This window comes from Aedes albopictus, chromosome 3, assembly GCF_035046485.1.
Source record: "Aedes albopictus strain Foshan chromosome 3, AalbF5, whole genome shotgun sequence".
In the NCBI taxonomy this organism is placed as follows: Eukaryota; Metazoa; Arthropoda; class Insecta; order Diptera; family Culicidae; genus Aedes; species Aedes albopictus.
The window spans coordinates 101,767,013-101,792,950 of NC_085138.1; the positions used below are offsets into that span (position 1 = coordinate 101,767,013).

Genomic DNA, 25,938 nt, shown 5'->3' on the forward strand with positions numbered 1-25,938 from the left:
ACTCTACTCTGATTTTTTTTATTCTATTTCGGGAATTGAACCAAGACTGCTGAAACTGGACCACGATGGAAGTCGGACGCGCTAAAGCTGTGTGCTACGATGACCATGTATTTTGCACCTGGAAAATGTGCAACATAAAGTAAAGTTTACTCAGCTCGTGCCTTTATTGAGTTGTGTTTTCGGCAGCTCTAAAAGTTGTGCTGGGGTCGGCATGCTATCAGTTATCTTACTCTCCCAAACTCATCCTAGTCGAAAAGAAGCGATTACAGAATCGATTGATTCCACAAACGAAGATATACACTCAGTAGCAAAAAAAAAGCCGAGTTGATTTTTTCGCCCAAAATCCGTCATGTTCAATCTGCTGCAACTTTGGCAATTATCAATATTTTTGACTGAAAATTTTACCACTTCATCATCAATATATTGATAATGTATGGTCAAAATTTTAAATTGATAGAAATTATATGCTTTGAGTTATAATAATTTGTATGAAAAAATCCAGTTTTGGACATACTTTTTTAAAAATCCGTATTTCAGTGAAAATTTTAAGTAGTTTGATGAAAACTCCACTGCAGCGTCAGTAAACATAGGAAATGTTGTGGTCAAAATTTGAAATGTTTTCATCCAGCGGTTTGGGCCACAGAAATCGTCAAAGTTGAAGTACCAATGTGGGTGCCTACAGTTTTCACTCCATATTGACCATGCTGAATCACCGGTGCAGAAAAAAAAGCCGAGGTCAATTCGTTCCATTAATGTTTAGATCTAAGTTTTAACAAACAATCCATCTTGTATGACATATTTTTTATAAATTTTCTTGTGGTCTGCTAGTTATCTATGACATTCTACACGTAACACATAGTGCGTTACGCGTTACACGTAATGCGTTACAAACATGCATATGTTAGTGAATACACAAGTAGAATGTATAATTTACAAATTTTGGCTACTGTAAAAACCTTATCATAAGCAAACATGTGACGTTACATGCCTTAGTATATCATACTTTGTGGTTCTGAATTATACCTCTCATCTTATTTGCTTATAATAATGTTTTTACAGTAACCAAAATTTTTAAATTATACAAACCACTTGTATTGCGGATTTTTAGAAAATTTTCCATTCTGCGGTAGCCGCCGAGATCTACCGCAGCTGTCAAAGTCCTACCGCAGCCATGAAAATGATCGAATCATTGAAAAGTTTGGTCAAATCAAAGCATGCTTGCAAAGTGAAATGTTCTGAACAGCAACAACAAACAATGATCATCGGCGTGGTATCCAAGGCTCGATCCAAGGTATCCTTGGACTGATTGATGATACATTGGTGAAAATCATCAGTCTGACAGCTGCGGTAGCTTTTCAATCTTCCGTAAAGTGGAAAATTTTCTCTAAATTAGCAATATATTCACTAACATATGTATGTTTATAACGCATTACGTGTAACGCGTAACGCACTATGTGTTACGTGTAGAATATCATAGATAACTAGCAGACCACACGAAAATTTATAAAAATATGTCATACAAGATGGATTGTTTGTTAAAACTTTTTTTCTGCACCGGTGTTTCAGCATGGTCAATATGGAGTGAAAACTGTAGGCACTCACATTGGTACTTCAACTTTGACGATTTCTGTAGCCCAAACCGCTGGATGAAAACATTTCAAATTTTGACCAGAACATTTCCTATATTTACTGACACTGCAGTGAAATTTTCATCAAGCTACTTAAAATTTTCACTGAAATACGGATTTTTGAAAAAAGTATGTCCAAAACTGGATTTTTTCATACAAATTGTTATAAATCAAAATATAAAATTTCTATCAATTTCAAATTCTGACCATACATTATCAATATATTGATGATGAAGTGGTAAAATTTTCAACCAAAAATATTGATAATTGCCAAAGTTGCAGCAGATTGAACATGGCGGATTTTGGGAGAAAAATTCAGCTCGGCTTTTTTTTGCTACTGAGTGTAAAGTAATAAATTCGTCTATATTGGTTCTGTTCATTTTGTTTTCATACGTGCTCAAAAAACACAATAAATAAGAAACAATACAAGGAGCGCAGCGCTTCAATCCTTTCTTTTATGAAATCGAAGCACTATGTGAAATAAGGAAACCAATACCCCACATACGTTTTTTTTCCCTCAGCATCTGATTGTCTTCATGTCTAAACCAGAAACCCAAAAAACCATATATAATATAAATTTTCAAACAGCAACATCTGAGCATGATAATCTAAGTGCTACGCAGCAATCCTTGAACATTTGGGTTTGTTTTTCTTTTCTTTTGAATGGTTCTGTTTCTTAAAATGTTTTAGTTTTTTTCTTCGAACTGAGTGTTTTTTTTTCTGTTTACAGTGATGGAAGGTTTAGTAAAGGCATATATAAAGTAATAAATGCTTGCATTATTGATTGCCATAAAGCCTTTAACATGATAATTCAATGAAGTATTAAACAACGGCCTTATAGAACTATACTGAACTGTCAAAATCCCATAATGCTTCAATGCTTCCATAGTGTAGATTAAACGCCTCATTACTTGACAGATGTAGAATAAAAGTTATCTTGCATTAGCTAAACTATAATACGATTGAATTAATGTTATGATATAATGCTTGTGGTTACTTGGGTATGGTCTTCGCCGCCACATCGCCTGCACAGCTTGCTCCTGTCAAGGCCTTTGCAGTATCATGACCTGTTTGTGTCCTGGTTCTAGATACCTTACGGAAACCTCCGGTAGCTCAGGAATGGTTAGATGGCATACTGACCAGCCAACCTTGATCTTCCCTACTTTAACGAACGGGAAGGCAACCCGTTTCCCTGCCGGTGTCAGGCCATTCACACTGTTGCCACAGTTCCATGACAAGCTCTTCCCCTTCAGTGAGCTTGTTTAGGTTCTTCACCTTCACAGTCGCCTCTGCTGTAAGAGCCCTCACCTCGACCCCTTCTCCAGGGACCAAGTCCACCAGACTTTTTTAGACGGCGTCATTGCGTTCCTTGTCGCGCTTGAGCTCTAGGATCATTTCGCTCGTGCGAGTACGTCTAATACTGCGTACGTCAGCTCCCAGATCCACGAGCTTGGAGTCACTTAGCATCGTCCTCATGACGTCCGAATACTAAGACTGTTCGGTCTTGATGATGAATTCGTCACCTTTCACGCGCTTGGCACCTACAACGCACACTGGGGCAGGATAGAAAATACATGGAAAAAACCTCTAGCTCGTCGAGATACTCATTTGGTGTCTTCAGAGAAAATATTTCTATGGACATGGTCGATATTCTGAGCGGTAGAAGAACACCAAATGAGTATCTCGACATCTTGACGAGCTAGAGGTTTTTTTGCTGCTCCCTCCCCCCCCCCCCCCCCCCCCCGAGGTGATCGCTGTGGGTGTAGCCATCGTCTACTCTTCAGTTCGCGAACTATTTGTTAGGCCAGGACTACAAAAAGTAACGTCGATAATCGACTCCACTCCGTTCCGAGTAAAGGTACTTTTGATACCGACATTAGTCAGATCGACATCTAGCATGGCCGCCAGTGTCTTTAGCAAGATCTAGCCCGCTGGTCCGTGAAATGGCTTTCCTATTCCACAGCCACTATGGGTTTCTGAATAATAAGACACGTAGTCGGACTTAAAACTTGGACTATGTTCGGAGACAATCTGCAACCGACTGCTGACGACTTTTAGGAACGATATTTGGCTGTGTGCAAAATGATTAAGAAAATACTGTATTTAACGAAATTGCAATACAGTAGACGTTCGATAACTGCAACATGTTTACGTTGCGAACGAAATTTGGTTGCAACGACTGACGGATGCCAACAAGTTGTCAAACGACGAAAAATAACCGTGAACGTGATCCGACTGTTCATTTGGGCTAATATGGCGCACCATTTTGACGTTTGGCGGTGCGATAACCGCAAACTTGTTGCACTTACCGGACTTGCAGTTAAAAAGCATTGCAGTTAAACCGTTTGCACCGACCGAACGTCTACTGTACAATGCAATGAGCTACAAATTCGGAAACAGATAACCTATCCCCAGTTTACGGTATGCCATATGACTGTATGAAATCGATCCATATTCGAAATGATCGCTGCATTCGTCGTCTCTAAAGTAAAGAGATCAGTGCACTGCATTCGATTGTTTCGGCAGGTAGGTTTGTGTTATTTGAAATTCGTAGAGTTTTGGTGATAGAGGAATCTCTACGTTCGGGTGACTTTCAGGATGGAGCTTTCAAGAGAGCAATTCGGGCGAACAAACAACGACGACGGTGACGGCATCAACAAATTACACGACAAAGAGAGCGCCGGGGCCGGCGAAGAGCCAACCGTTTGGCACGATTTGGAGCAGCTGATCAAGGGGGGTCGGGTGTCCCAACTGGCCTGGCTGGCGTTGATTGGATTGACCTTAGTGCTGTTGATCTTTCTGGTCACCGGTTTCCTGCTGGCAACGGCGGTTCTAATGACAACGTTCTACTTCTTCATTAACGAGCACCACCATCAGCAATTGATGATGCACCGAGCCGATATGCCGCCGTTTCTGCCCGGAATGGAGTTCAGCAGCTGACGACCAAATTCGAGAACTCGGCCTAATATGACGATTCTATGTATGTTCGGAGAGGTACGTGTGTGCGACGCGTAATTGCATTTTGTTTTGACGATATACGAGCGTGCGTGTGAGACAATAAAAACCATAGACGACCCAAGTCAGGAAATTTGTGATTAAAATTATAAAACTGTTTTTCGAGCGACGGCGACGGCTTATGGATGGGTACTCCGTGTCGCCGTCCACCGGTTGGAGTGACGATGGCGAAAGAATCGGGTTCCGCAACGCCACCTACGCGTTACTTTGGAAATTGTAGTAGAATCACTTATGTATTGCTTCTACATCTCGGTCGTTTAGTAGGTCCACGCCACGTTATGAACAATTTGTCGGTTAATTGAATGATGAGAACAGCCCAGCAATCGTGTGGATGTCCGTCCACCCACCGTATGCTCCTCTCTATGACTCTCGCACCCACCACAAGGGCTTTTAATTAGACCATCGCTAAGGCTAAGGCGGAAAATCTAATCCAATCTGTGACATTGTGATGATCTGTGAACTGCTTCGAGGAAATAAACGCAGGATGGAACAACATTTCCAGGAAACCATTGCATCTTATTATAGCAGATTGCAAAAGGTGAAGAGAGTTAAAAATGGTTTAATTTCTTCGTCCGGTGTGTTGGCGTGTTTATCGATCGCCACGGGTGGTTAATTTGCACGGAACCCCTGAGATGTTTGATGATGATGACACTTTTTTTTATATTACTAGGTAAATAAATAGTCGTTTTTTCTGTTTTTTTTTTAAGATTACTTTACAAATATTGCATCTAATAAGATTAGAAGCAATTTTAAACAATAAAAAACTCATAAATGAACATAAACTGTGATACGATTCTCTTTGATCCAGGTCTTTTTTCTGCTCGGCCCCAGACGGGAACCTGCCAAAGCCCCAAGCTGCTGGTCTTTAGCCGACGGCTGCTTCCGGGGTGTGCACTCAAGGCCTCTTGTGGTGACCTGGATCTCAGGGTCGTTGAAATGGTGGTAGACTCACTTCCCACCTTTTGGCACCGGGCGGATAATCAAATTGCAGAAAGCGAATAAGGGAACGTGGTTAAATAAAAAATGATCTAATTCAAATAAATTCAATACTGATACTTTAATTCAATGAAATTAAATAATGAAGCTTTTATTCGAGGGAGGTTTGTGAAAAGGGAAAAATTAGAACCGACACACCTTTTTACTCGGGCTTCCCGGTTTCCACGGGACTCGGGGTTGGGTAGACGCCGTGCTTCGACGCTCGCAGTAGGCTCGGTTTGGCGCGTGCCTGGTTCGTCCAATCTTGGATGGCTCACCAGCGTCGGAGACGTCCTTCTAATTGGCGTCGGGACGCTCGTTCGTTGGTTTCCTGCTCTCTTCACTGGTAGTCTGCACCCACTCGGTTCGCGGTCGACTCACACCCACGTGGCACAATCTTCAACAGTCGAACGGTCACTTTCACTGACGGGTTTCGTTCACCACACGGAAATTTGTTGGATGGTCGATCACACGAGAATTCTGTTACTATAGTGGGAATATAGGTAAAATCGCGGACTACAATATACTTGGGTAAATTCTGTTACCAAAAAGAGCCCTGAACCAAATCTCAGGCGGGTTTTATTGCAGCTGATGTTCGTGGTTGAAATCAGCCTCCACATCAACGGGCAGTTTAACAACTAGATCAGCCGTTGAAAGATGGTCGTTTGGTGTCAGGGGGTATTGCATGGAGTGGAATGATTTTGAATTCAAAATATAATAGGGTTGTAAAGGACATCTGACACCAAGGGAAAAGGAGCGGGAAAAGAAACGGGAATTTTATAACTAAATTATTCAATCCATTTTTATTTAATTCAATATTCTATTTTAAATAACCACGAATTCATTTTCTATTTACAAAATATTTACAGTTTAATTATTTACAATATTGGAACCTAGAAGACAGGTTACAACTGCAAGAATAAATCTATCAATAGATGCTTACTTTATTTTATGTGATTTTATGTTTTGCCTTTCTCGTACACTAAGTGTACTGGAAAGGCTATATGTTTACCCCAAAAATGACTTTTTTGATAGAAGGCCCGAAGGGTCGAGCAACATATGACACATTCTACGGGCCCCGTATCATCAATACTCATTTTTCAAAGTTTTAATTTGGCATATTACACATTTTTATAACATTCTACATTACTGTTGTCGTCCAAAAATGTATTCAACATGATATAAAAGTTACAATAAATATTTATTGAATGACGGTTAAGATTAACAATTTAAATCGTGATTTTAAGGTATTTAGCCACACTGCCCATATTCGCATAGGTGACGTAAACGCCACATATGTCAAAATCCACTTTTTTAGCTTAACATATCCTACACTATGTATAGCATATGCTCCAATTATTAAAAAAATGTGTTTGTTCTAAAACATGTGAGTATATTGAAAAGAACATTTTGACGTAACAACCATGTGGTCGCAATACTGACGTCTGTGTACAAGAAAACTAAAATCTCCCCTAAAACGTGATTGAACATAATTTATTGAGATAATTTATTGACATAAACATAATTCATATTTGAGATATCTAATGATTTCATTTCAGATGCCTGAAAATCATTTTTAATATCAACAACTTTCATAGTGAATATTATCAGTTATGTTTAATACTTATTATGGATGCAATGAAGATACTGAAACATTTATGATGCTTTGACAACAACATGCGAATAATTTAACAAATTGATACTTGATAGCCCACAACTCGTAATGGTGAGTCTACGCCGATTGAAGTAATCGTTACCACTGGTCTTAGTCCTGGATCAATCGCTTCCAGTCGCCCTGAGATTTTAGAGCCCCTTAGGGCCGCAAAATTCAGTTGAGGAAGACCTAAAAGTCCAACGTGCGCGCCCTACCACGAAGCCAACGGCTCCTTCCTGGTTCTTTGCTAATATGGTATAAGTTTGTCATTTCTCTGGCATACGAGCCACGTACCCAGCCCACCGCAGCCTGCCTCGTTTTATCCGCTTCACTATACATCAGTTAGCCGATTTTGTCAGTCTGTTTCGGGGACACATTTTTTGTTCTCCTTAAATATCTAAATAAAATTTCAAGCAGTAGTTTAGTGATGAACATGATTGAATTAGTTAAAGTTTGGCCGTAAGTTAATGAGAGCAAACAGTTTGTGGGGCTGACAAAATTGGGTTCATACTGTATCGATTTATTTACATACTTGGTACAATTCGTAGTTCATGCAACGCCCCCATATGCCGTGATCCTGGTTAGCAGCGAGTATTGTTTAACCAAATTCTTATGAATTCTTATGGGACCCACCACTATAGGAACACTACCACCACTATAGGTGCAAAGGAGCAAAAAATATAAGGATAATAATTGTTTAAAATAGGTTTTTCGGTAAATCCTGAACAAAAAACTGAATTAATGTTATTGATTAGGTATGAGGCAGCTATTAAAAATGTCATTTGCAAGCTTTTTGGTTGAAATAGTACTAAATTGCCACTACCACCACTATTGGTACTACCTCCACTAAGGGAGCTTTTACCCTACCGTATTGGCTAACATAACGGTCATAGCAATCTGGTTGTTACGTCAACTTATCCGTGTAATCATTCATCAAAACGACTGAATGGTCGGATAAACTGACGTACACGTTTTAAATATGGAAAAATTACATGAAACATCTTAAAATCATTGCGGCTCACTTTTTGTAGCTGTAATCCACGAAACTGACAGATTATTTCATTCAAATAGTCGGAGCATATGTAAATCCGGAAAAAAACTATAAAATCGTGTTTTCCCATCTGATGGTTACATCGACTATGCGAATATGGGCAGCACACTATTCATCAAAGATGCCGTACTTTAAACACCAACGCACTGATTTTTCAAAAGTCTTCCATGATTAACAGATAAATGTATGTAGATAGTTTTCAATGTAATACTTTACAACTCTGAGGTAAGGCTGGTCAAAGTATAGGTATATATATATAGCGTTGTAACGTCACGGAAAATCAACCTGTATGGAATTTATTCAAATTCGGAACAAGTTTCAAATTTGAAATTTTGTATGGTCTTTGTACTCCAGAATATCTTTCAAATGAGGCTAAAAGAAAGTAAATCGGTTCACTGACGCCTGAGTTTCAGCTGGTTGAAGTTTGGGTTGTAACGTCACAAAAAAAAGTTCTGTGGAAAAAAACAAATTTCTCTGGCTTGGACGGTTTCTGCAGTGGACAAAGGTAGTTCTATATTCAAAACTATGTCTGTCTCGTTGTGTATGAGCCCTTTTTTCAAGATATCATTTATAAATTGCGTACCATTAGGGCCCGTTCATAAACTAAAGAAAAAAAAAACTGATAATTTCTATAATATCATAGCCAAACAGACAAAACACTGACAAAATTACCTTCTCATATATCTCAGGGTATTCACAACTTCGAGAGTTAGTGTTTTCAGCAAAGTTGTTAGATTGGTCAAAGAATTACAGTTGATGGATAGTTTGGTTTAAAGTTCCATTAAAAACCGGCGCTAGAGAACTCACAAACTTTAAATTTCATATATCTCAGGATGCCGATTACTTAGAAAGACGGTTTCTTCGGCAAAATTCATTGGCAAGTCATTAGATGCGAGATTTCTTCACTAGAAGAGGCTAGTTTCCATTTTGCAAAACTTGGCAAATGATTAGAATTTCTCAAAAAGTGTTCTACAAGCTGGAACTTTTTTTCACTTTTGAAATTAATGGTAATCAAAGACCGATATATTAGTCATAAATGTTCAAATATTGAATTGATTTGATTCACTTGATCCAAAGATATAAAAGTCAAAATATATGTATTCTGCTTGAAGCGCTCCATCTTTGTGGAGAGCTAGCCAATTGCAAGTCAAAATTTGTAGCAATTACAGATAACAAGATGAGGAACTATCAGTCAAAATTTGAGATTTTTTGATATTTTTTTAGAGTTACGGCTTGTAGAATGTTTTTGATAAATAAAAAAAATGGTACACTCTTAGAAAAAATCATGTAAATTTAAGTTCACTTGGATGCACATAAAAGGAGCGGCACGTTTGACACAAATTTACGTCTTCTATCACAAATAAAGTCGAGCTAGCAATCGCTAGAGCCGAAGCGAGAGATAAATCATATGTAAGTAAAATAATAAACTGGATTCGAACTCTGGTCCGCTGATTGAAAGGCACGTACTATGCCTCTCAGCTGTATCACCGAGTTGTGAGACGAATGATTAATGTAAAACTGTTTCTACCTATCTGGTCAGATAGGTTTGTTGACATCTTGTGCAACCAACTGGAACTTACATGGTGGATGTAAAATTGAGTCAAATTTGCCATTCAGTCATGACATGTTTACGTACGTTGATGGTTTACGTCACGTGTAAATTCCTAATTTTTTAAGAGTGTATGCTTTTGAAAATTTTCAACTAGCGCCACGGTGCGGCAGAAATAAAATCCAACGGTTATTTAACTGAAAGTCCTTGATCTACCAAATAACTTCACCGAAGCAATTATTCAGTATCCTGATTATTCAGTATCCTGATATAAACGAAACTAAAAATGTGTATGCCCTATAGCGCCTCCTAGTGGAAGGATTTGAAATCATATTAAAATCAATTGAAAGTTCTTGATCAGTCAAACAACTTTGTCGAGGACACCAACTGTTTAAATAATAAGGATCTTGAAATATACACTACCCGTCATAAGTACGAACTCACAAAAAGTATTGCAACAATATTACATCACCCTGACTCACCTCGATATCTCTAAAACCAGAACTCCTACAAGAATGCCGCCTTCAGAAAATTTGATGCTTTTGGGCTCCTGAATAACTTTGCTGAAGGCAGCATCTCTGTAAGTCCTCAGGTTTTGGAGATATCAAGGTGAGTCAGGGGGATGCAATATTGTTGCAATACTTTTTGTGAGTCCGTACTTATGACGGGTAGTGTATGGGATGGAAATTATGTCAGTGTTGCGTCTGTCTTTGATATCACAAGAATCACCGACTCATATATCGCAGGACCCTGATTACTTGGAGAGTTGTTTAACTTTTCAAGGATCTTGGATCAAGTTGTTTGATTTAAGGTTCTACTTGCCTAGTGATAGTTGACATTTTGAAAAATCAGGTACATTATTTTATTCATAAAATAAAAGTTGTAACTTGTAAATTGTTCACATTTTGACTGTTAGTTTCTCAACTAGTCAAAACTTGTAGAAAACTTTTTTGAGAAATTCTAATCACTTGCAAATCATTATAAACTTTTAATTAGCGTCGCCCAGTGGCGAAATCTCACGTCCAGTGGTAAATCAGCTGTAAGTCTTTGAATTATCACATAACTCTGCGAAAAACACCAACTCTCTAAGTAATTAAGACTTTTTTTATAACTGTTAGGTATATTTGTCTCTGAGATCACAGAAGTTAATCTTAGGATCGTAAGTGGTATGCAAATCCTCTGGTATGACTTTGGATCCATAAATTCTCGAACACATCTTAAAGAGTTTTTACTTGAATTGATGACATACCATAGATTATTGAAGAAATGTTTATCTCGACGGCGTTATGAGTTCTATGCTGAAAAAATCTAAATATCTGGCGGTGCGAAGTAATGGATCTCAGGGGTCTAGTCGTTGGGATAAAATTATAAGAATATGGGTGGTACTAAGCCGAAGATGGGCGCCGGTGTCATTAACCTTCATGAAGGAGTATTCATACTGCTGATAACAATAACATGGCCCTCCGAGCCATTTATCACAAAACGGATTTTCAATAGCATAAGGTTCCCCTAGAAGCAGTAAAGATAATGCAGTAATATATTCACAAATTCGGGAAGATTTGGCTGATTATTCTGATTCTAACATGATGTGCATTTTCGTGACGTTACAACGCGAGCAGAACCCTGTTTGAAACTGAACGGGCGTTGTAACGAAATGTAAAAGTCGATTATCCAAAAACAAATCCAAAATTTATATGTTTTATTTCATTGAATTAAAGAACAAACCAATCAATTTCAATGGTGAAAAAAAAAAATCAGAATAACATAAAAATCCGAGCAGATGTTTTAAGATGTTGGTTGCGCAGGGTCGGATTCTAGCGCGTTGTAACGTCACGCTACAAATACGCATTTGAAACACGTTTTTCTAATGCAAACTAAATGTTCAATAGGTCAAACATATCAGAAATTTTACAAGGAATCCGAATATGAAAAAATATGTTGAGGTTTATAATCGTTTTCATAAGTTATAGTGGAAAATCTGGCTACGAATGCGTCAAAACGTTGTAACGTCACGGTAGAATGTGTCATATTGTATAATACCAATCAACTCAGCTTGACGAATTGAGGTGATGTCTGTGTGTGTGTATGTGTGTACAAAAAACTCACATCACTTTTTGACAGTGAACCTCAGCCGATTTTAATGATCGACGCGACGGTTCATTCGACGAGGAATCTGATCCCCTTGTTTCCTATTTAAAATGATTTGTATCGGTTCAGCCGTTTCGGAGTTATAGCCTTTTAGGTATTCCGGACGGGTAGCCCAGAAAGGGGCAAGATATGAAAATGCTACAAACCCATACATGCAGCACATCGAACCGCGGCCCTTTAGACGACCTGATGAACGGTAAGCAGGAAAATAATCTTAGTTCGTATCTGAACCAATTCCGGGTGTCCCTCCCGGAAGAGGCCAAATATAAAAATGAACCAAACTTATGTATGTGACACATTAAATTTCAGCTTTTTCGATATACTGATGAACGGTAAGTAGCAGGAAAATAGCCTCACATCTTATATGAACAGGTAGCGTTGTGGGAATGATTTCGGGTGTCCCGCCGGAAGAGACCAAACATAAAATGAACCAAACCCATGCATGCGACCAGTGAAGAGAATTGTCAGACAAAAGAAACACAAAACAAGCAACAAAGAAGGCGCGACCATTACTCTTTATCTCTACTGGTAACAGATAATGACATGATCTAGTTTTTTTCTGTTGCAGACAAAACGGAAGCTGAATTTTGATAATAGAGCTTTACCAGAGTTGCAGTGTTTACCGACTCGAAGTTACCGTTCGAAAATAGCAACGCAAAGCTTAAAAATATCTAAACTCATGGTGTACGATGTTAATCCTATTATTTTCAACTTGGGACAATCTTATGTTGCATTGGGTGGATTGTCGCAACAAATACAGGTTGCGACATTGTCATTATTGTTGCGCGATGGATGAATTTTGATTCACTGCATGCGACACATCAAATCGCTGCTCTTTAGGTAACCTGACGAAGTGTTAAAAGAGAATAGTTTCAGAACGGGTCCCGAGTGTCCCGCCGGAAGTGGACAAATTTCACGGCATTTTTGATAATCTGAAGAACGGTTAGCAAGAAAATAGGCATAGAACCCAAAAGTTACTACCGGTAGTGCTGCCGATTCCAAGTGTCCCACCGGGAGTAGTCAAATATGAATGTTAACAAAACGCATGCATGCGACACATCAAACAGCGGCTTTTTTGATAATCTGATGAACGTAGTAAGAAAGACACACACCACATTAGAGACCAGCGATAGTGATGCAGAACCAGCGTCCGGTGCTTCGCCGGAATTACGAAAGTTGACAAAATCAATGCAAGTAATAAATGTATGTAAATATACAAAAGGCTGGGCCTTCGTTGTATGAGAAAGTTAAAATTTATTCCCATCAAAACTTGATGTTTAGTAAGTTACGATTAGTTATTGCTGTGTGCGTTCAATATGCAAACGGTGCCTAACTGCGCTTCAAACGCGGTAACACATGTTAAGAAAGGCAACGTAGCAACCATAGCCAATATCACCGCCAACCTAGGATTTAAAAGCTCCCACTGACATCGGGTTACTTGTTAGAAAATCTTACCGCATTTGGTGCTCCCGCATTTGATATTTGCATTTTGAATGCACACAGCAATACGTCCTCGCGCTCTGTAATGTGATTGAAATTTCAATAAGATTTAGTATGTGAAATTTTACTTTCTTGCATATTTTTTTTTTTGTCAAATGTTACTTGAATCTTGTAACCGCAATGATATTAAAATATAGCCTAAAGTATGCAGAAAATATTTTGTCGAAGACCGCAAAGAGAATCGTAGTTCCGAAAAAAAGTTATATCCTAGCTTATAATTATCGTCTTGCAAAAAGGGCAAAAGTTCGGGTGGGGCAAGAGTTTCTTTTGAAGTTTTTCAGCTCAATTCAAATTATTTCTTTCGGGTGTCAAGGTTGTTCGAAGCCTTTTTGAAAAAGAGTCTTTCACTCCATAAATTATGAAAATTGATCAATATTTCGAAAAGTTATGACAAAATGTTGGTTTTTATCAAAAAATTGTAATATGCGATGGTCCTTCCAACGCATGGAATGGAATTGTAATGAAATCGAATTCGGTATTTTATTTTGGGGCGTAACTAGGTATATTTTGAAAATGCTTTAGCATGTATAACGTTTTGCAAAAAAGATTTGGAAATCATATTTTACACATAGAGTAAGGTGGGGCAAAAGTTCGACCCTAGTTGAAAATTCTTTTTTTTTTTTTTTCAAAAATCGAAGCAGACAAAAAAAATAATACCGTGTGATGATTTTACCATCCATAAGCTAAAATTTTACTGAGCAAAGCTACGCCAAATGTCTTTTCAATTTTGAATTACAACACTTTTTGTATGTGTGTGTGTGTGTGTGTGCATCGAATAACTTGTGAAAATAGCGCATTTTCTTACATATTGAGAGACCCACGAAGTTAAATTTCGAATATCTCAGAAATGGTTACTTTCAGAAAGGTTATTACAGTAGACGTTCGGTCAGTGCAAGCGGTTTAACTGCTATGATTTTTAACTGCAATTTATTTTAACTTTAATGCTTTTTAACTTCAAGTCCGGTAAGTGTAACAAATTTGCAGTTATCAGACCGCCAAATGTCGAAATGGGGCGCCATGTTAGCCCAAATGAACCGACGGATGAAGTTCACGTTCATTTAACGTCAGTTGATGGTTCTTTGATACTGTCTGGCGTTCCAGTTATCGGATTTGTATTCGCCAAGTGAAGCGTAAATATGTTGCAGTTATCGAACGTCTACTGTATCTTTGACATCCTACCAAAATTTGAAAAAGGTCTGATAAAAAGTTCCAAACCTTTTTTCACGTTGTTTACTGACTTTCGCGTAAGAATACAAAACTAAGGTTAACAGAGAAGAAAGAAAAGCTAATCATCTGATGAAGACAAGTTGGTCAATGTTAACTTGTTTTGTTGCACACCAGACAAGACTTTACAATTGTGCCACAAAACTAACCCAACATCATCTAGAAAATACTGTACTGTTGCGTCAACCACAGCTTCCAGCAGAAAGAATGTTCTTCAAAACGCTACAAAGCACTGCAAACGGTACCAAAACGTACTCTATGAAAGCAGCTGTTTTGTTGGTAAGGAACTATTCCGGTTTTGGATTAGAGTGCAATAAAAGAACCCCAAAAAATAGAAAAAAGGTAGCTGTGAAGTATTTGATTTTCAGCTATATTCCAGCTTACAGTTTGTATTGATAATAATGTTTACATCCGACAAGCCATGGTGATATCCCAACAGTTTTTTTTATTACACCAGTACGAGATGTAATGATATTGCATAACGATAGTAGCTTCAAAGCACTGCTGGTTTGGGAAGAATTTGGCAGATTATAACTTAATGATAACCCTGTTGCATTTTTTTGAACAAATATGACGTCGTCCCCAAATTACGCGTCGCTCAAGGGAGAGGGGAAAGTACAAGCGAGCGTTACTTTCCTTACAAAAATTTTAGAACTTTCATACAAAAAAGCGTAACGGAAGAGGAGGGGGTGTTAAAACATGACGATTTTAGCGTTGCGTTCTAAATGAATGCTATAAGTTTTAGTTTATGGCTTATGACTCAAGTTGTCAATATTACAAAAATGATGAAACTATTTCGCGTCAATGCAAAAAAACCCAACAAATTTTGAAATTATTTTGTTACAAAAAATGTAGCAAATACTATGATAAATGTGTTACGAAATATTGTTATAGGCAATTATTTTAATAAGCATTATGTAACAAATGCTGTTATATATCTGTTTGAATAAATAATAGGGGTATTCACTAAACAGATTAAATTGCTGCGTAAGCCATGATTTTCTGCTTATTTGAAATGTTTCTTGATTTTGCGAATGAAACAATCAAAGTTTGCCTTGGTGATTGCGACGTTTAATCAGTTTAATCAGTTTACACTGTTTAGTGAATCCCCTTAATACAAGTTTTGTTATAGTTTTGTTTTTAAAATTATAACAAATTTTGTTACAATTTTGTTATGGTTATTCACATATACGAATCCTTACAACAAAATTATATCAAATTGTGTTATTTCTAACAACGGTTGTAATAATTTTGTTATAACCTTGTTAGGAGCTTCTGGTAGAGTTTACTCTTGTCAAAAAATGAACTGTGCTCGTACACAGGGCTAATTACAGGACATTGCCCTGTTATATATCATCTGAAATTAATGGGCAAAGCCGATATTTGTCGCTTTTGTAAGGAGGATAGTGAAACCTCCGAGCATTTAGGGGCTGTTCATAAACCACGTAGACCAAAATTTGGCCATCTCAGACCCCCCCCTCCCCGCTCGTAGACTTTTGTCCACACAAAAATTTTGAAATTTGTATGGAGCGTAGATTTTGGTCAGACCCCCCCTCCCCCCAAAAAGTCTACGTGATTTATGAACGGCCCCTTATTATGCAGTTGTCCTGCTCTTTTCAATAGAAGAGCATTTTCTTTGATAAGGGACTTTTACAGCCCTTTGAAGTATGGTTTTTAAATCCAAGTAAGGTAGTGCGTTTCACACGGCACATTATACCTAGCTGGGATGATACCTAGGTCTTGCGTTGATGATTTCTGACATATAGAAGTTAATCACCTTGACAAGGTACAATTAGTAAAATGGGTTGTGTATCACAAAAGATCAAATATGATCGCAGTGATAATATACCCGACAAAAAAAAAACCACGGGAAGTTTATGTTTTGATTTGAGCGCTGGAGTTCATCATCTCTAGGATGGCGCAGATTGGAAGGCATGCGGCTGGCAATCGACGGGTTTCGAGTTCGAATCTGGATTTAAGTAAATTTATGTGTAGTTATTTTTTCACAATATTTTTCACAGCATTAAGTTCCAATCATAAGCTCTTGTGGAAATTGAACAATTTTGCATTTTATTTTTTTCAATCATTTTTGCTAAAGCTGAATAACAGCTTTACTATATAGTTGTAAAACGATTTAACAACAAACAGTTCAGTTGGTACACAACACAATGCTTTATAGTTTCTCCAAATTTGTGTGAACAAAACCCGAACAAAAGTTGTGCCTGAAAATTATCCAAATGTTATTCAGCATCATGCTGAATCAATTCGTCGTAAAGGTGCTTGTAAAATGAGTGATTGTTAGTTGGAGTAACTTCCATTAACTCCACTCGCTGCTTCTTTCCCTTAAACCAACCTTATCACTAATCTTAAATATTACAATAACGATTCCTAATCTTAAGCATTTAATGAAGATCTTTCAAAAAAGTTTCGATCTGTAACAGCACTCATTATTCAAATGCAAGGTATACTGTTGCCTTTTTCCTTGTAACTGAACGTGCATTCATCACCACTTCATCACCACTTCTATTCAATGATGCGTTAAACATTGCGATGATTGTGTGGCAGCATTGGAGCTGTACCGACCGAAGCCAGTCTAGTTTATTTTATTAACATAGGCACTATTTTGTGATGAATTTATGCCGAAACAAACACAGAGTACTAAAACAGTGCATTCATAAAATTCTTTCAGTTATGCCTCGTCTCTGTATCGACCAGCAGTCTGGCAATAGGTTCATGCGATTCATTGACGACGACGGACGGACAAGAAGCTTGGGCATATCGTTTTGTGGGTGAGTCATATGCGCACTGTCCTCACCTCCAATATATTACAGTAGTTTACATTCGTGTAGTTTTTGTAGAACATCATAAATACTTTATTTCCAAAACAATCTTTACCAAGATAATACTGATTCAACAAAAGTATGCCATACAATTGGGTTTCGTTGCTGTTTCCATTCTACTAATACTCGGCTATCCGTGTGAAATCCTTTAGCATATAATGTCAAACTGAATTTTTAGTGACCCCAGGCATATTTCCTCCTACAAATATAGATGGGCAACTCGCTGAGACCGGCCCACTATTTACACCTGGTCTTCAAAAATGTTTAAGGTGGCGATTTTCTGAAAGTCCTCGCTAAAAAGTAAGGAAAATGCATTTGGTTACTCAAATTGATGGACCCCCCGTTAGTTAGAGCCACAACCATTTTTGCAGACCCTTCGATTTTGGTCAAATGGTGGCTCATTTAAACCGTTATAACTTGAAAGTTTCTCCAAAAACATCTCAAAACGAATTGTTGTTGAAAAGAGGACAGATAGAGCTACAATTTACAATAATAAAAAGTTGGGTCAGCCATATTGATTTTGGCCGCCATCTTGGATTTTTATACCAAAACATTTTTTTCGCCAACAACATTCAGCGAGGACTTTCAGAAAATTGCCACCTCAAACATTTTTGAAGACAAGGTGTAAATATTGGGCCGGTCGCAGGTCGCAACGAGAATTACCCAGATATAAAACAATAAAACATAGAATAACAAATCAGGCCAAACATTTCAATAGGTCCTATCTGCATTTGAGAGGCTCTCTTTGTTCACTTTCTCTTTCGATTATTGCAATGCAATGATACGCTTTACAACTATTTTTGCAGTACAAATCAAAAGACGATTGTTTTGACCATCGTTCAATGCAAGGAGACAATCATAATACAAATATACAGCTGATATATTAACGAAAGAGAAGGAAACCAAAGAGAGCCTCTCTTCTGCAGATAGGACCTTTAGACATGTTTGGCCTGAAATATGTCCTGGTTTTATTTTTATTAAAGAAACTTCATATTAAACTTCAGCTTTAGTTGATATTGAAATTCCGCAACACTGTACCTGGAGACTTTTGAAAGCGTTCCAAGGGGTTTCAGAGGCATATCAAATTGTTTACAGGGATAGATGTTTCAGGGGCGTTTCGATGCATTCAATCCCCTGGGACCTCCCGAAGTGCTTCTTAACTTCCTGAAATACCCCCTGAGACTCCCTGAGGTACCCCAGAGACCCCATGGACCCCATGGACCCCATGAAACTCCCTGAAATGCCTCTGAGACCCCGAGGTATCCGCTGTGATATCCTGACACACTCATTGAGACCTTCTGGTACTCCCCTGGGACCCCCTGAAACGTTCCTGATAATCCCTGACGCGCCCCTGAGACTTCCAGGTACTCCCTGAGACCCATCAAAACGCTCCTGAGACATCCACGTACTACTGAAACCCCCTGGGCCCCCTAAAACTCCCCAGATATCTCTTGCAATCCCCTGAAACTCCCTAAGACTCTTTGAAATGCCCTGAGACTCTTTGAAATGCACATGAAGTCTCCTCTTGAGTCTCCTAGTACTCTCTGAGACTCGCTCAAACGCCCCTGAGACCTCCTGAAACCACCCTGAAACTCCCTGGGATCCCCAAAATCCCCTGAGACCAATTGAGCCGCCCATGAGACCTTCAGGTACCTCCTGAGACTTCCTCAAACGATCCCTGAAACCCTCTGGAACCCCCTGCAGTACCCTTGAGACCTCCTGGAACTCCCTGAAACGCACCTAAGAACTTAGGGTATTCCCTTGAAACCCCCTGAAACGCCAGCGAAACTCATCAAAATGCCCCGGAGACCTCATGGAACGCCCCTGAGATATAGTGGTACCCTCTGAAACTCCTTGAAACGACCCTGAGTACTTTTGGTGTCCTTTGAAGACCCTTGAAGCGTCCCTGAGGTCCCTTAGAACACCACTGAGACTTCCTGAAATACGCTTGAGACCCATTTGAGCCTCTGGGAACTCCCTGAAACCCCTTTAAACGACCAGGAGACCCCCTTTAAACAACACTGGAACCTCCAGTACCCCCTCAAACCCTTTGGGATCCCCTGGAACCCCTTATTGATTTTCCCTGTAAACGCTCCCTGTCAGCTATTGCCATAGTCACCGTTATTGCTACATTTTCTTGTGAATAATATGAATAACAATATGGTATAAAGAACAACAAGGCTGCTGGGATGGACGAACTCCCGGCTGAGCTTCTCAAGTACGGTAGTGAGCTTGAAAAATAGACCTTTTAGCAGCACAAAAAACCTAATTAATCCACCTAGCGGTGATGGCGCCTTTCTTGTGCCTTGGGAAAACCCATTTCAACAAAACTCAAGTGACAGGTTGATGAATTCGACGTGAAATTAACCCCAAATAATAATTTCGGTAAAATTCGCAAAACCAATAAAAAACATGAGTTTTCACGAAAAAGTTAGTTCGTTGTTTGTGCTTCGATATAACTTACACTTTTGTTTTCCCAATTTGCACAAATTCTGGGTAACAAGGCTAATGATGCAACAAAACATTGTTTCAAGTGACTTCTTATTTTATCTGGGGGTTATTACTGGAAAAAAAATCAATGTTGTACGTTATAGCGAAGCAAAATGTACGTTATATCGTATTCGCTATATCGAGGGTTCGTTATATTAAAGATTACCTGTATCGCACTTTCATAAGTTTTACAAAAATCCATTTTATGGCACCCGAAATCATATTGTTTATCTGGCTTGTGATGTTTACGCGTTAAACTCTTAAGAAAAAACTTCTATCTTGAATTTATACCCGCCATTTTGTTCTTGCGTCCACCAACTTGGATATTCTGGTCGTCATTTTTGAACTCCAGACTTCTTCCCCATACCAGATATACCAATATTGCAAGGGTTTTTGGAGCCTAAAGTTCCATTAAACAACCGCCATATTAAATTTTGAGCCGCCATCTTGGATTTTTTAGACCACCATCTTGGACATTCCGATCGCCATTTTCGGACTCTGGACCGGACATCTTCTACATTTCAAATACATCCATATTTCATGATTTTAGAGCCTAAACAACCATTGATCAGCCATCATTTTGAATTTTGAGACGCCATCTTGAATATTCCGGTCGACATTTATGAGCTTAGGTCATCTTCCTCATACCAAATATACCCATATTGCAAGGCCTTAGAGCCTATAACTCCATTAAACAGCCGCCATCTTGAATTAGGAGCCTCCATCTTGGATTTTAGATCGCCATTTTGTATATTCTTGTCATTACTTTTAGAGTCTAGACATCTTCACTATACAAAATCTACCCATATTTAAGCCCATATTGCATACTTGCAAAGCCTAAGACTCCATTAAACAGCCGCCATATTTTATTTTAGATCGCAATATTGGATATTCTGATCACCATTTTTGGAGTCCATACATATCCATACCAAATATACCCATCCATCTGTCCATCCATTAATCAGCCGACATCTTGGATTTGAGATCGCCATCTTGAATATTGTGGTCGCCATTTTTGGAGTCCAAACAACTTCCCTATACCAAATATACCCATATTGCATGGTTCTAGAGCCTAAAACTTCATTAAACAGCCGCCATCTTGAATTTGGAGCCGCCTTTTGGATTTCAGGTCGCTATCTTTTATATTCTGGTCGCCAGTTTTGGACTCCGTACATCTTCCCCATTCCAAATATACCCATATTGCATGGTTTTAGCACCGACAAACCGACGTGCCAGCTAATATGAATTTTCCAATTTTACTCGGCAAGAGACTCTCCTTTCAATCACTAGCACGATCTGTGCGATGATTTACACAGCTTCCTCTTCATGTGTGGGTGAGTACAGCAGCTTTAACATGTTAAATTATTTCACTCATATCGAAGTAACAATTCGCAATCAAAATTTTGCGCAATAAGAAGATATTTTGTTATAAACTTTGGAAAACAATGTCACCCGCTGAAAGTTTTTGCGTTTGGGATATTTTATTTGGTGAATAATCGACGACTTTGCCTTTAAGTGGAAGAATTCCATTGAACAATTCCATAGTACGGTAAATTATATCTTTTACTGGTTAAATAGAAATAAGAGTGCATGTGGTTTCTTTCGTCAAAGACGAAAATGACAGAACGAGTTACGATTTTCAAACGGTTTAAAATTCAATTTTCTTGCCAATGCTGGAAACAGAGTGTCACGTCGGTTTGTCGGTGGTTTTAGGGCCAAAAACTCCAATAAACAGATGCCATCTTGAATTTTGAGCCACCATCTTGGATTTTAGACCGCCATCTTGGATATTCTAGTCTCCATTTTTGGACTCCAGACATCTTCCCCATACCAAATATACCATTATTGTAATGATTCTAGAGCCTAAAACTCCATTAATCAGCCGCCATCTTGAATTTGGATTCGCCATCTTGAATTTGGATTCGTCATCTTGAATTTGAAGCTGCCATATAGAATTTGAATTCGCCATCTTGAATTTGGAGCCACCATCTTGAATATTAGGCTGTCATCTTGAATTTTGGGCTGACATCGTGGAAGTTATGGTCTCCAGTGTTGATTTCCGCACAAAATTCGTCAACCATGCTAAAGATTACAAAAATCGCCGTAGTTTTATGTATCGCAATTTGAGGCTTGGTTCAGTTTTATATACGGTCAGCTCTACCGGTGCTGGTCCGAATCACTGAAATGGCCATAACTCCGGAACGTCTCGACGAATCCGGACCATTTTAAATAGCAAACAATGTGGTATAATTCCGGTTCGATTCGAGCTATAATCCGAAAAATCGGCCAATGGGAAGTGCCTTAAAAGTGAGTGAACTCTTTTTGCGCACAGACATACATACATACAAACATACAGACATCATCTCAATTCGTCGAACTGAGATGATTGGTATATGTGACTTGACACTCCGAGCCTTCTATCGATAATTCGTTTTTTGAGTGAACATATAGCCTTACGCCGGGGCCCGTGGCGTAGTGGCTACACGTTTGCTTCATAAGCAGATGGTCATGGGTTCGATCCCAGCCCCGGCACTTTCGTCAGTTGCTCTTTCCCCCTGAGAGCAGCTGACACTGACCCTCTTCTGAGCCCATGGCTCAAATGAACTCGGATACTTGGACATCGGCGAACGGCAACCCATAATGGACCCACAATCGGACTGGAAACAGGAACAACCAAACAGCCACACATCAACATCCTCGTGCTCATGATTCTACCATGATAGGGTAGAAAGTAAAAGCAGCACAACGGCAACCAGTTCGATGTAGTACAATTAGAATAGAATATATATAGGCGGTGTACAAAGTGAATGTACAGCTTCCAATTGGAATCACTCACGCAGTGCCCTAGTGGACAATAGAGCTGTAAATTAGGTTAAGTGATTGAAGAATAAAGATATAGCCTTTCAGTTCACTTTGGTGAACGAGAAAGGCAACAAGGATCTGCCGTCAATATAAATACAATATTTCAAAAACTTATATCCTTGAAAAACGCTTATAGGTCCATAAAAATACAAAAATATTTAAAAAAATCAGAAGTTGGAAAACTATTACGAAAAAACTAGGGGTGGGTAATGTCTGAGACATAACCGCAATGTTGACGTAGGACAAAGGTTGGAATGAAGTTCTGACTTTTATATATTAAAATGGGCCCTTTCATTTGAAGTCTTACATCAGCTGATTTTGCGGGTCATTGTTGTCCGACCTTCGTTAATAAATGCCTAACGGATTTATCACATAAAAGGCAATGTATACTGGCAAAATTCAAATCGGCGGAGTGATGTATTGATTAAAGTTGTTATGTGATCCATTTCACTGAACGCATTCATAAGATGATAATTAGTTAAACATTCCGTAACTCGCGTGGTTGGCCATCACTTGGGGGTTGAGCATTATTTCATTTTGAATATAAATGTTCAACCGTTGTTTGAAAGAATTTTCGTCGAATGGATAAAATGATTATAATATTGAAAGGCGTTAAGCCATAGCTTCCCAAATATCATATTGCGATCGTGGATTAGTATAATGACCAGTTTCACTATTGCTGGCAACGATGCTCTGTCTTTTGCTTTTTGGTTGCACTACATCTCGATCGATGTTGGAAATTATCCAATTAACTCTTGAGGAATCATTTTCGATGGTCCTGAAAAGAACCGGTTTGAATAATGGACGATTATGATGCATTCACCATGCCACGCAATGCGTGTTGGTTTTCTCTGCGGAGAATGCTGGACGCCGTCGAAGATTGGCCCACCGCTCCGCTGCCATGGATGCGATTCCTGGTGCTATCATTAGCACGATAGCCGAGAGTAGTCGCTGGGTTGGTGTGCTGCTGCCTTGCTGGAGGTAACATCCACCTCCAACCTTCTTGACTGAACCAACGAAAATGACGAAAGAAAACAGAGAACACTGCTTTTATACCCCTAGATTAGCAGATGATGCTCCTCCCATTTGGCTGGCTTTGCAGTTTATTCCGTTTGCATGACCCGTCCCACATGCTCCAGACGCTTCAAACGACTAATCAACCAAGAAATGAGAAAATTCTCATTGAACGGCTGAAGTAACCAAAATATTGGATGTTTTCACCACACTTTTCTCGTTCGATGGAATGAAATTATCTAACTCACAACTCTTGAGGAATAATTTTTGGTGGTCCTGTAAAGGACCGTTTGATTAATTGACGATTTTAGGAAGGAAGTGGCATGAATTCACCATGCCACGCAAGGCGTGTTGGTTTTCTCAGTGCTGAATGATGGACGCCACCTGAAACTGCCCCGCCGCTTGCTGCCGTGGAAGAGATTAATGACCGGCTTCACTCTTGCTGGCAACGAAGTACACCATTCTCGATCGAGGGCTGAAGTTTCTCCAATTAACTTTTGAGGAATCACTTTCGATGGTCCTGAAAAGGACCGTTTGAATAATGGACGAATTTGATGAATTCATCATGCCACGCAATGCGTGTTGGATTCCTCCGCGCTCAATACTAGGCGCCGTCGAAAACTGGCCCGCCGCTTGCTGCCTTGGATGAGATTTCCAGCCGAGCCGAGCCGTCGCTGGGTTGGTGTGTGCTGCTGTCGTACTGGAGGCGCCACCAACCTCCTTGACTGATCCAACGAAAATGACGAAAGAAAACCGAGGACAGCTTTTATATCCCTAGATTAGCAGATGAAGCTCCTCCCATTTGGCTGCCTTTCCAGTTTATTTTGTTTGCATGCCCCGCCCGCATGCACGTAGACGCTTCAAACCATTAATCATCCCAGAAATGAGCCAATTTTCATTGAAAAATGTTTCAGAATGGTCTTATTTGGAAAATGCGTTGTGGAATTCCAGGTGGAATCATTAGTGGCCGGCTTTATCATTGTTGCTGAGCCATCAAGCATTCAATATTTCACTTTTTTGTTGCACCACGCTTTTCCCGATCGATGGTATTAAGCCTGGAATCTGGAGAAAATTACATGAATTCACCATTTCACGCAATGCGTGTTGGGTTTCTGCGCGGTGAATGCTGGATACCATGGAAAATTGCCCGACTTCACTGTTGCTGAGCAACGAGTATACACGCTTTTACTATTTGGTTCCACACCACTTTTCTCGATTTATGGATGAAAATAATCCGATTTATAACTCTTGAGGCATCATTTTCGGTGGCCCTGATAAGGACCGTTTGTTCATGAATTCACCATGTCACGCGATGCGTGTTGGTTTTCTGCGCGTTGAATTCTGGATGCCTTCGAAAACTAACCGGCAGCTTGCTGGATGAGATTCCTGGCCGAGCAGAGAGTCGTCGGTGGGTTGGTGTGTACTTCTGCCGGGCTGGAGGTGACACCAACCTCCTTGACTGATCCAACGAAAATGACGAAACAAAACAGAGGGTACAGCTTTTATACCCCTAGATTAGCAGATGAAGCTCCTCCCATTTGGCTGGCTTCCAGTTTATTTCGTTTGCATGCCCCGCCCCATATGCACCAGACGCTTGAAACGGTTTATCAACCGAGAAATGAGAAAAGTTTCATGTAACGAATAAAGTAACCAAAATATTGAAAGATGTAGATCATTTCAACTCGAAAATGCTATAATTAAACAATGTTTCACGAAAAATGGTCCAGGTAGGATGAAGCGTTGTTAAATTCGAGACCGAACCATTGGTGGCCGGCATCATCATTGTTGCGGGGCCGCCACGCATTCAATCTTTCACTTTTCGGTCACACCACACTTTTCCCGTTTTATGGAATGAAATAATTATCTGATTCACAACTCTTGAGGAATAATTTTCGATGGCTCTGAAAAGAGCCGTTTGAATATTGGACGATTTTTGACAGAAAATGACATGAATTCATCATGCCACGCAATGCGTGTTAGATTTCTCC

At 39.2% G+C, this 25,938-nt stretch overlaps 2 protein-coding genes across 2 annotated transcripts in view; both read left to right on the forward strand.

Annotated features, from left to right (window-relative positions):
• Window positions 1-25,938, forward strand: part of LOC109410892 (calcyclin-binding protein) — a 325,423-nt gene that overhangs the window by 278,350 nt on the left and 21,135 nt on the right. The gene's annotated exons all lie outside the window — the stretch shown is intronic.
• On the forward strand, window positions 4,011-5,403 carry LOC109411969 (uncharacterized). Its single transcript, XM_019685634.3, has 2 exons — window positions 4,011-4,154; window positions 4,226-5,403. The coding sequence occupies exon 2, from the start codon at window positions 4,227-4,229 to the stop codon at window positions 4,566-4,568; it is 342 nt and encodes a 113-aa protein (XP_019541179.3). The 5' UTR covers window positions 4,011-4,154; window position 4,226; the 3' UTR covers window positions 4,569-5,403.

What these genes read in the sequence shown, in the direction of transcription:
- LOC109411969 (XM_019685634.3), top strand. Translation starts at nt 4,227, where the DNA reads ATGGAGCTTTCAAGAGAGCAATTCGGGCGAACAAACAACGACGACGGT.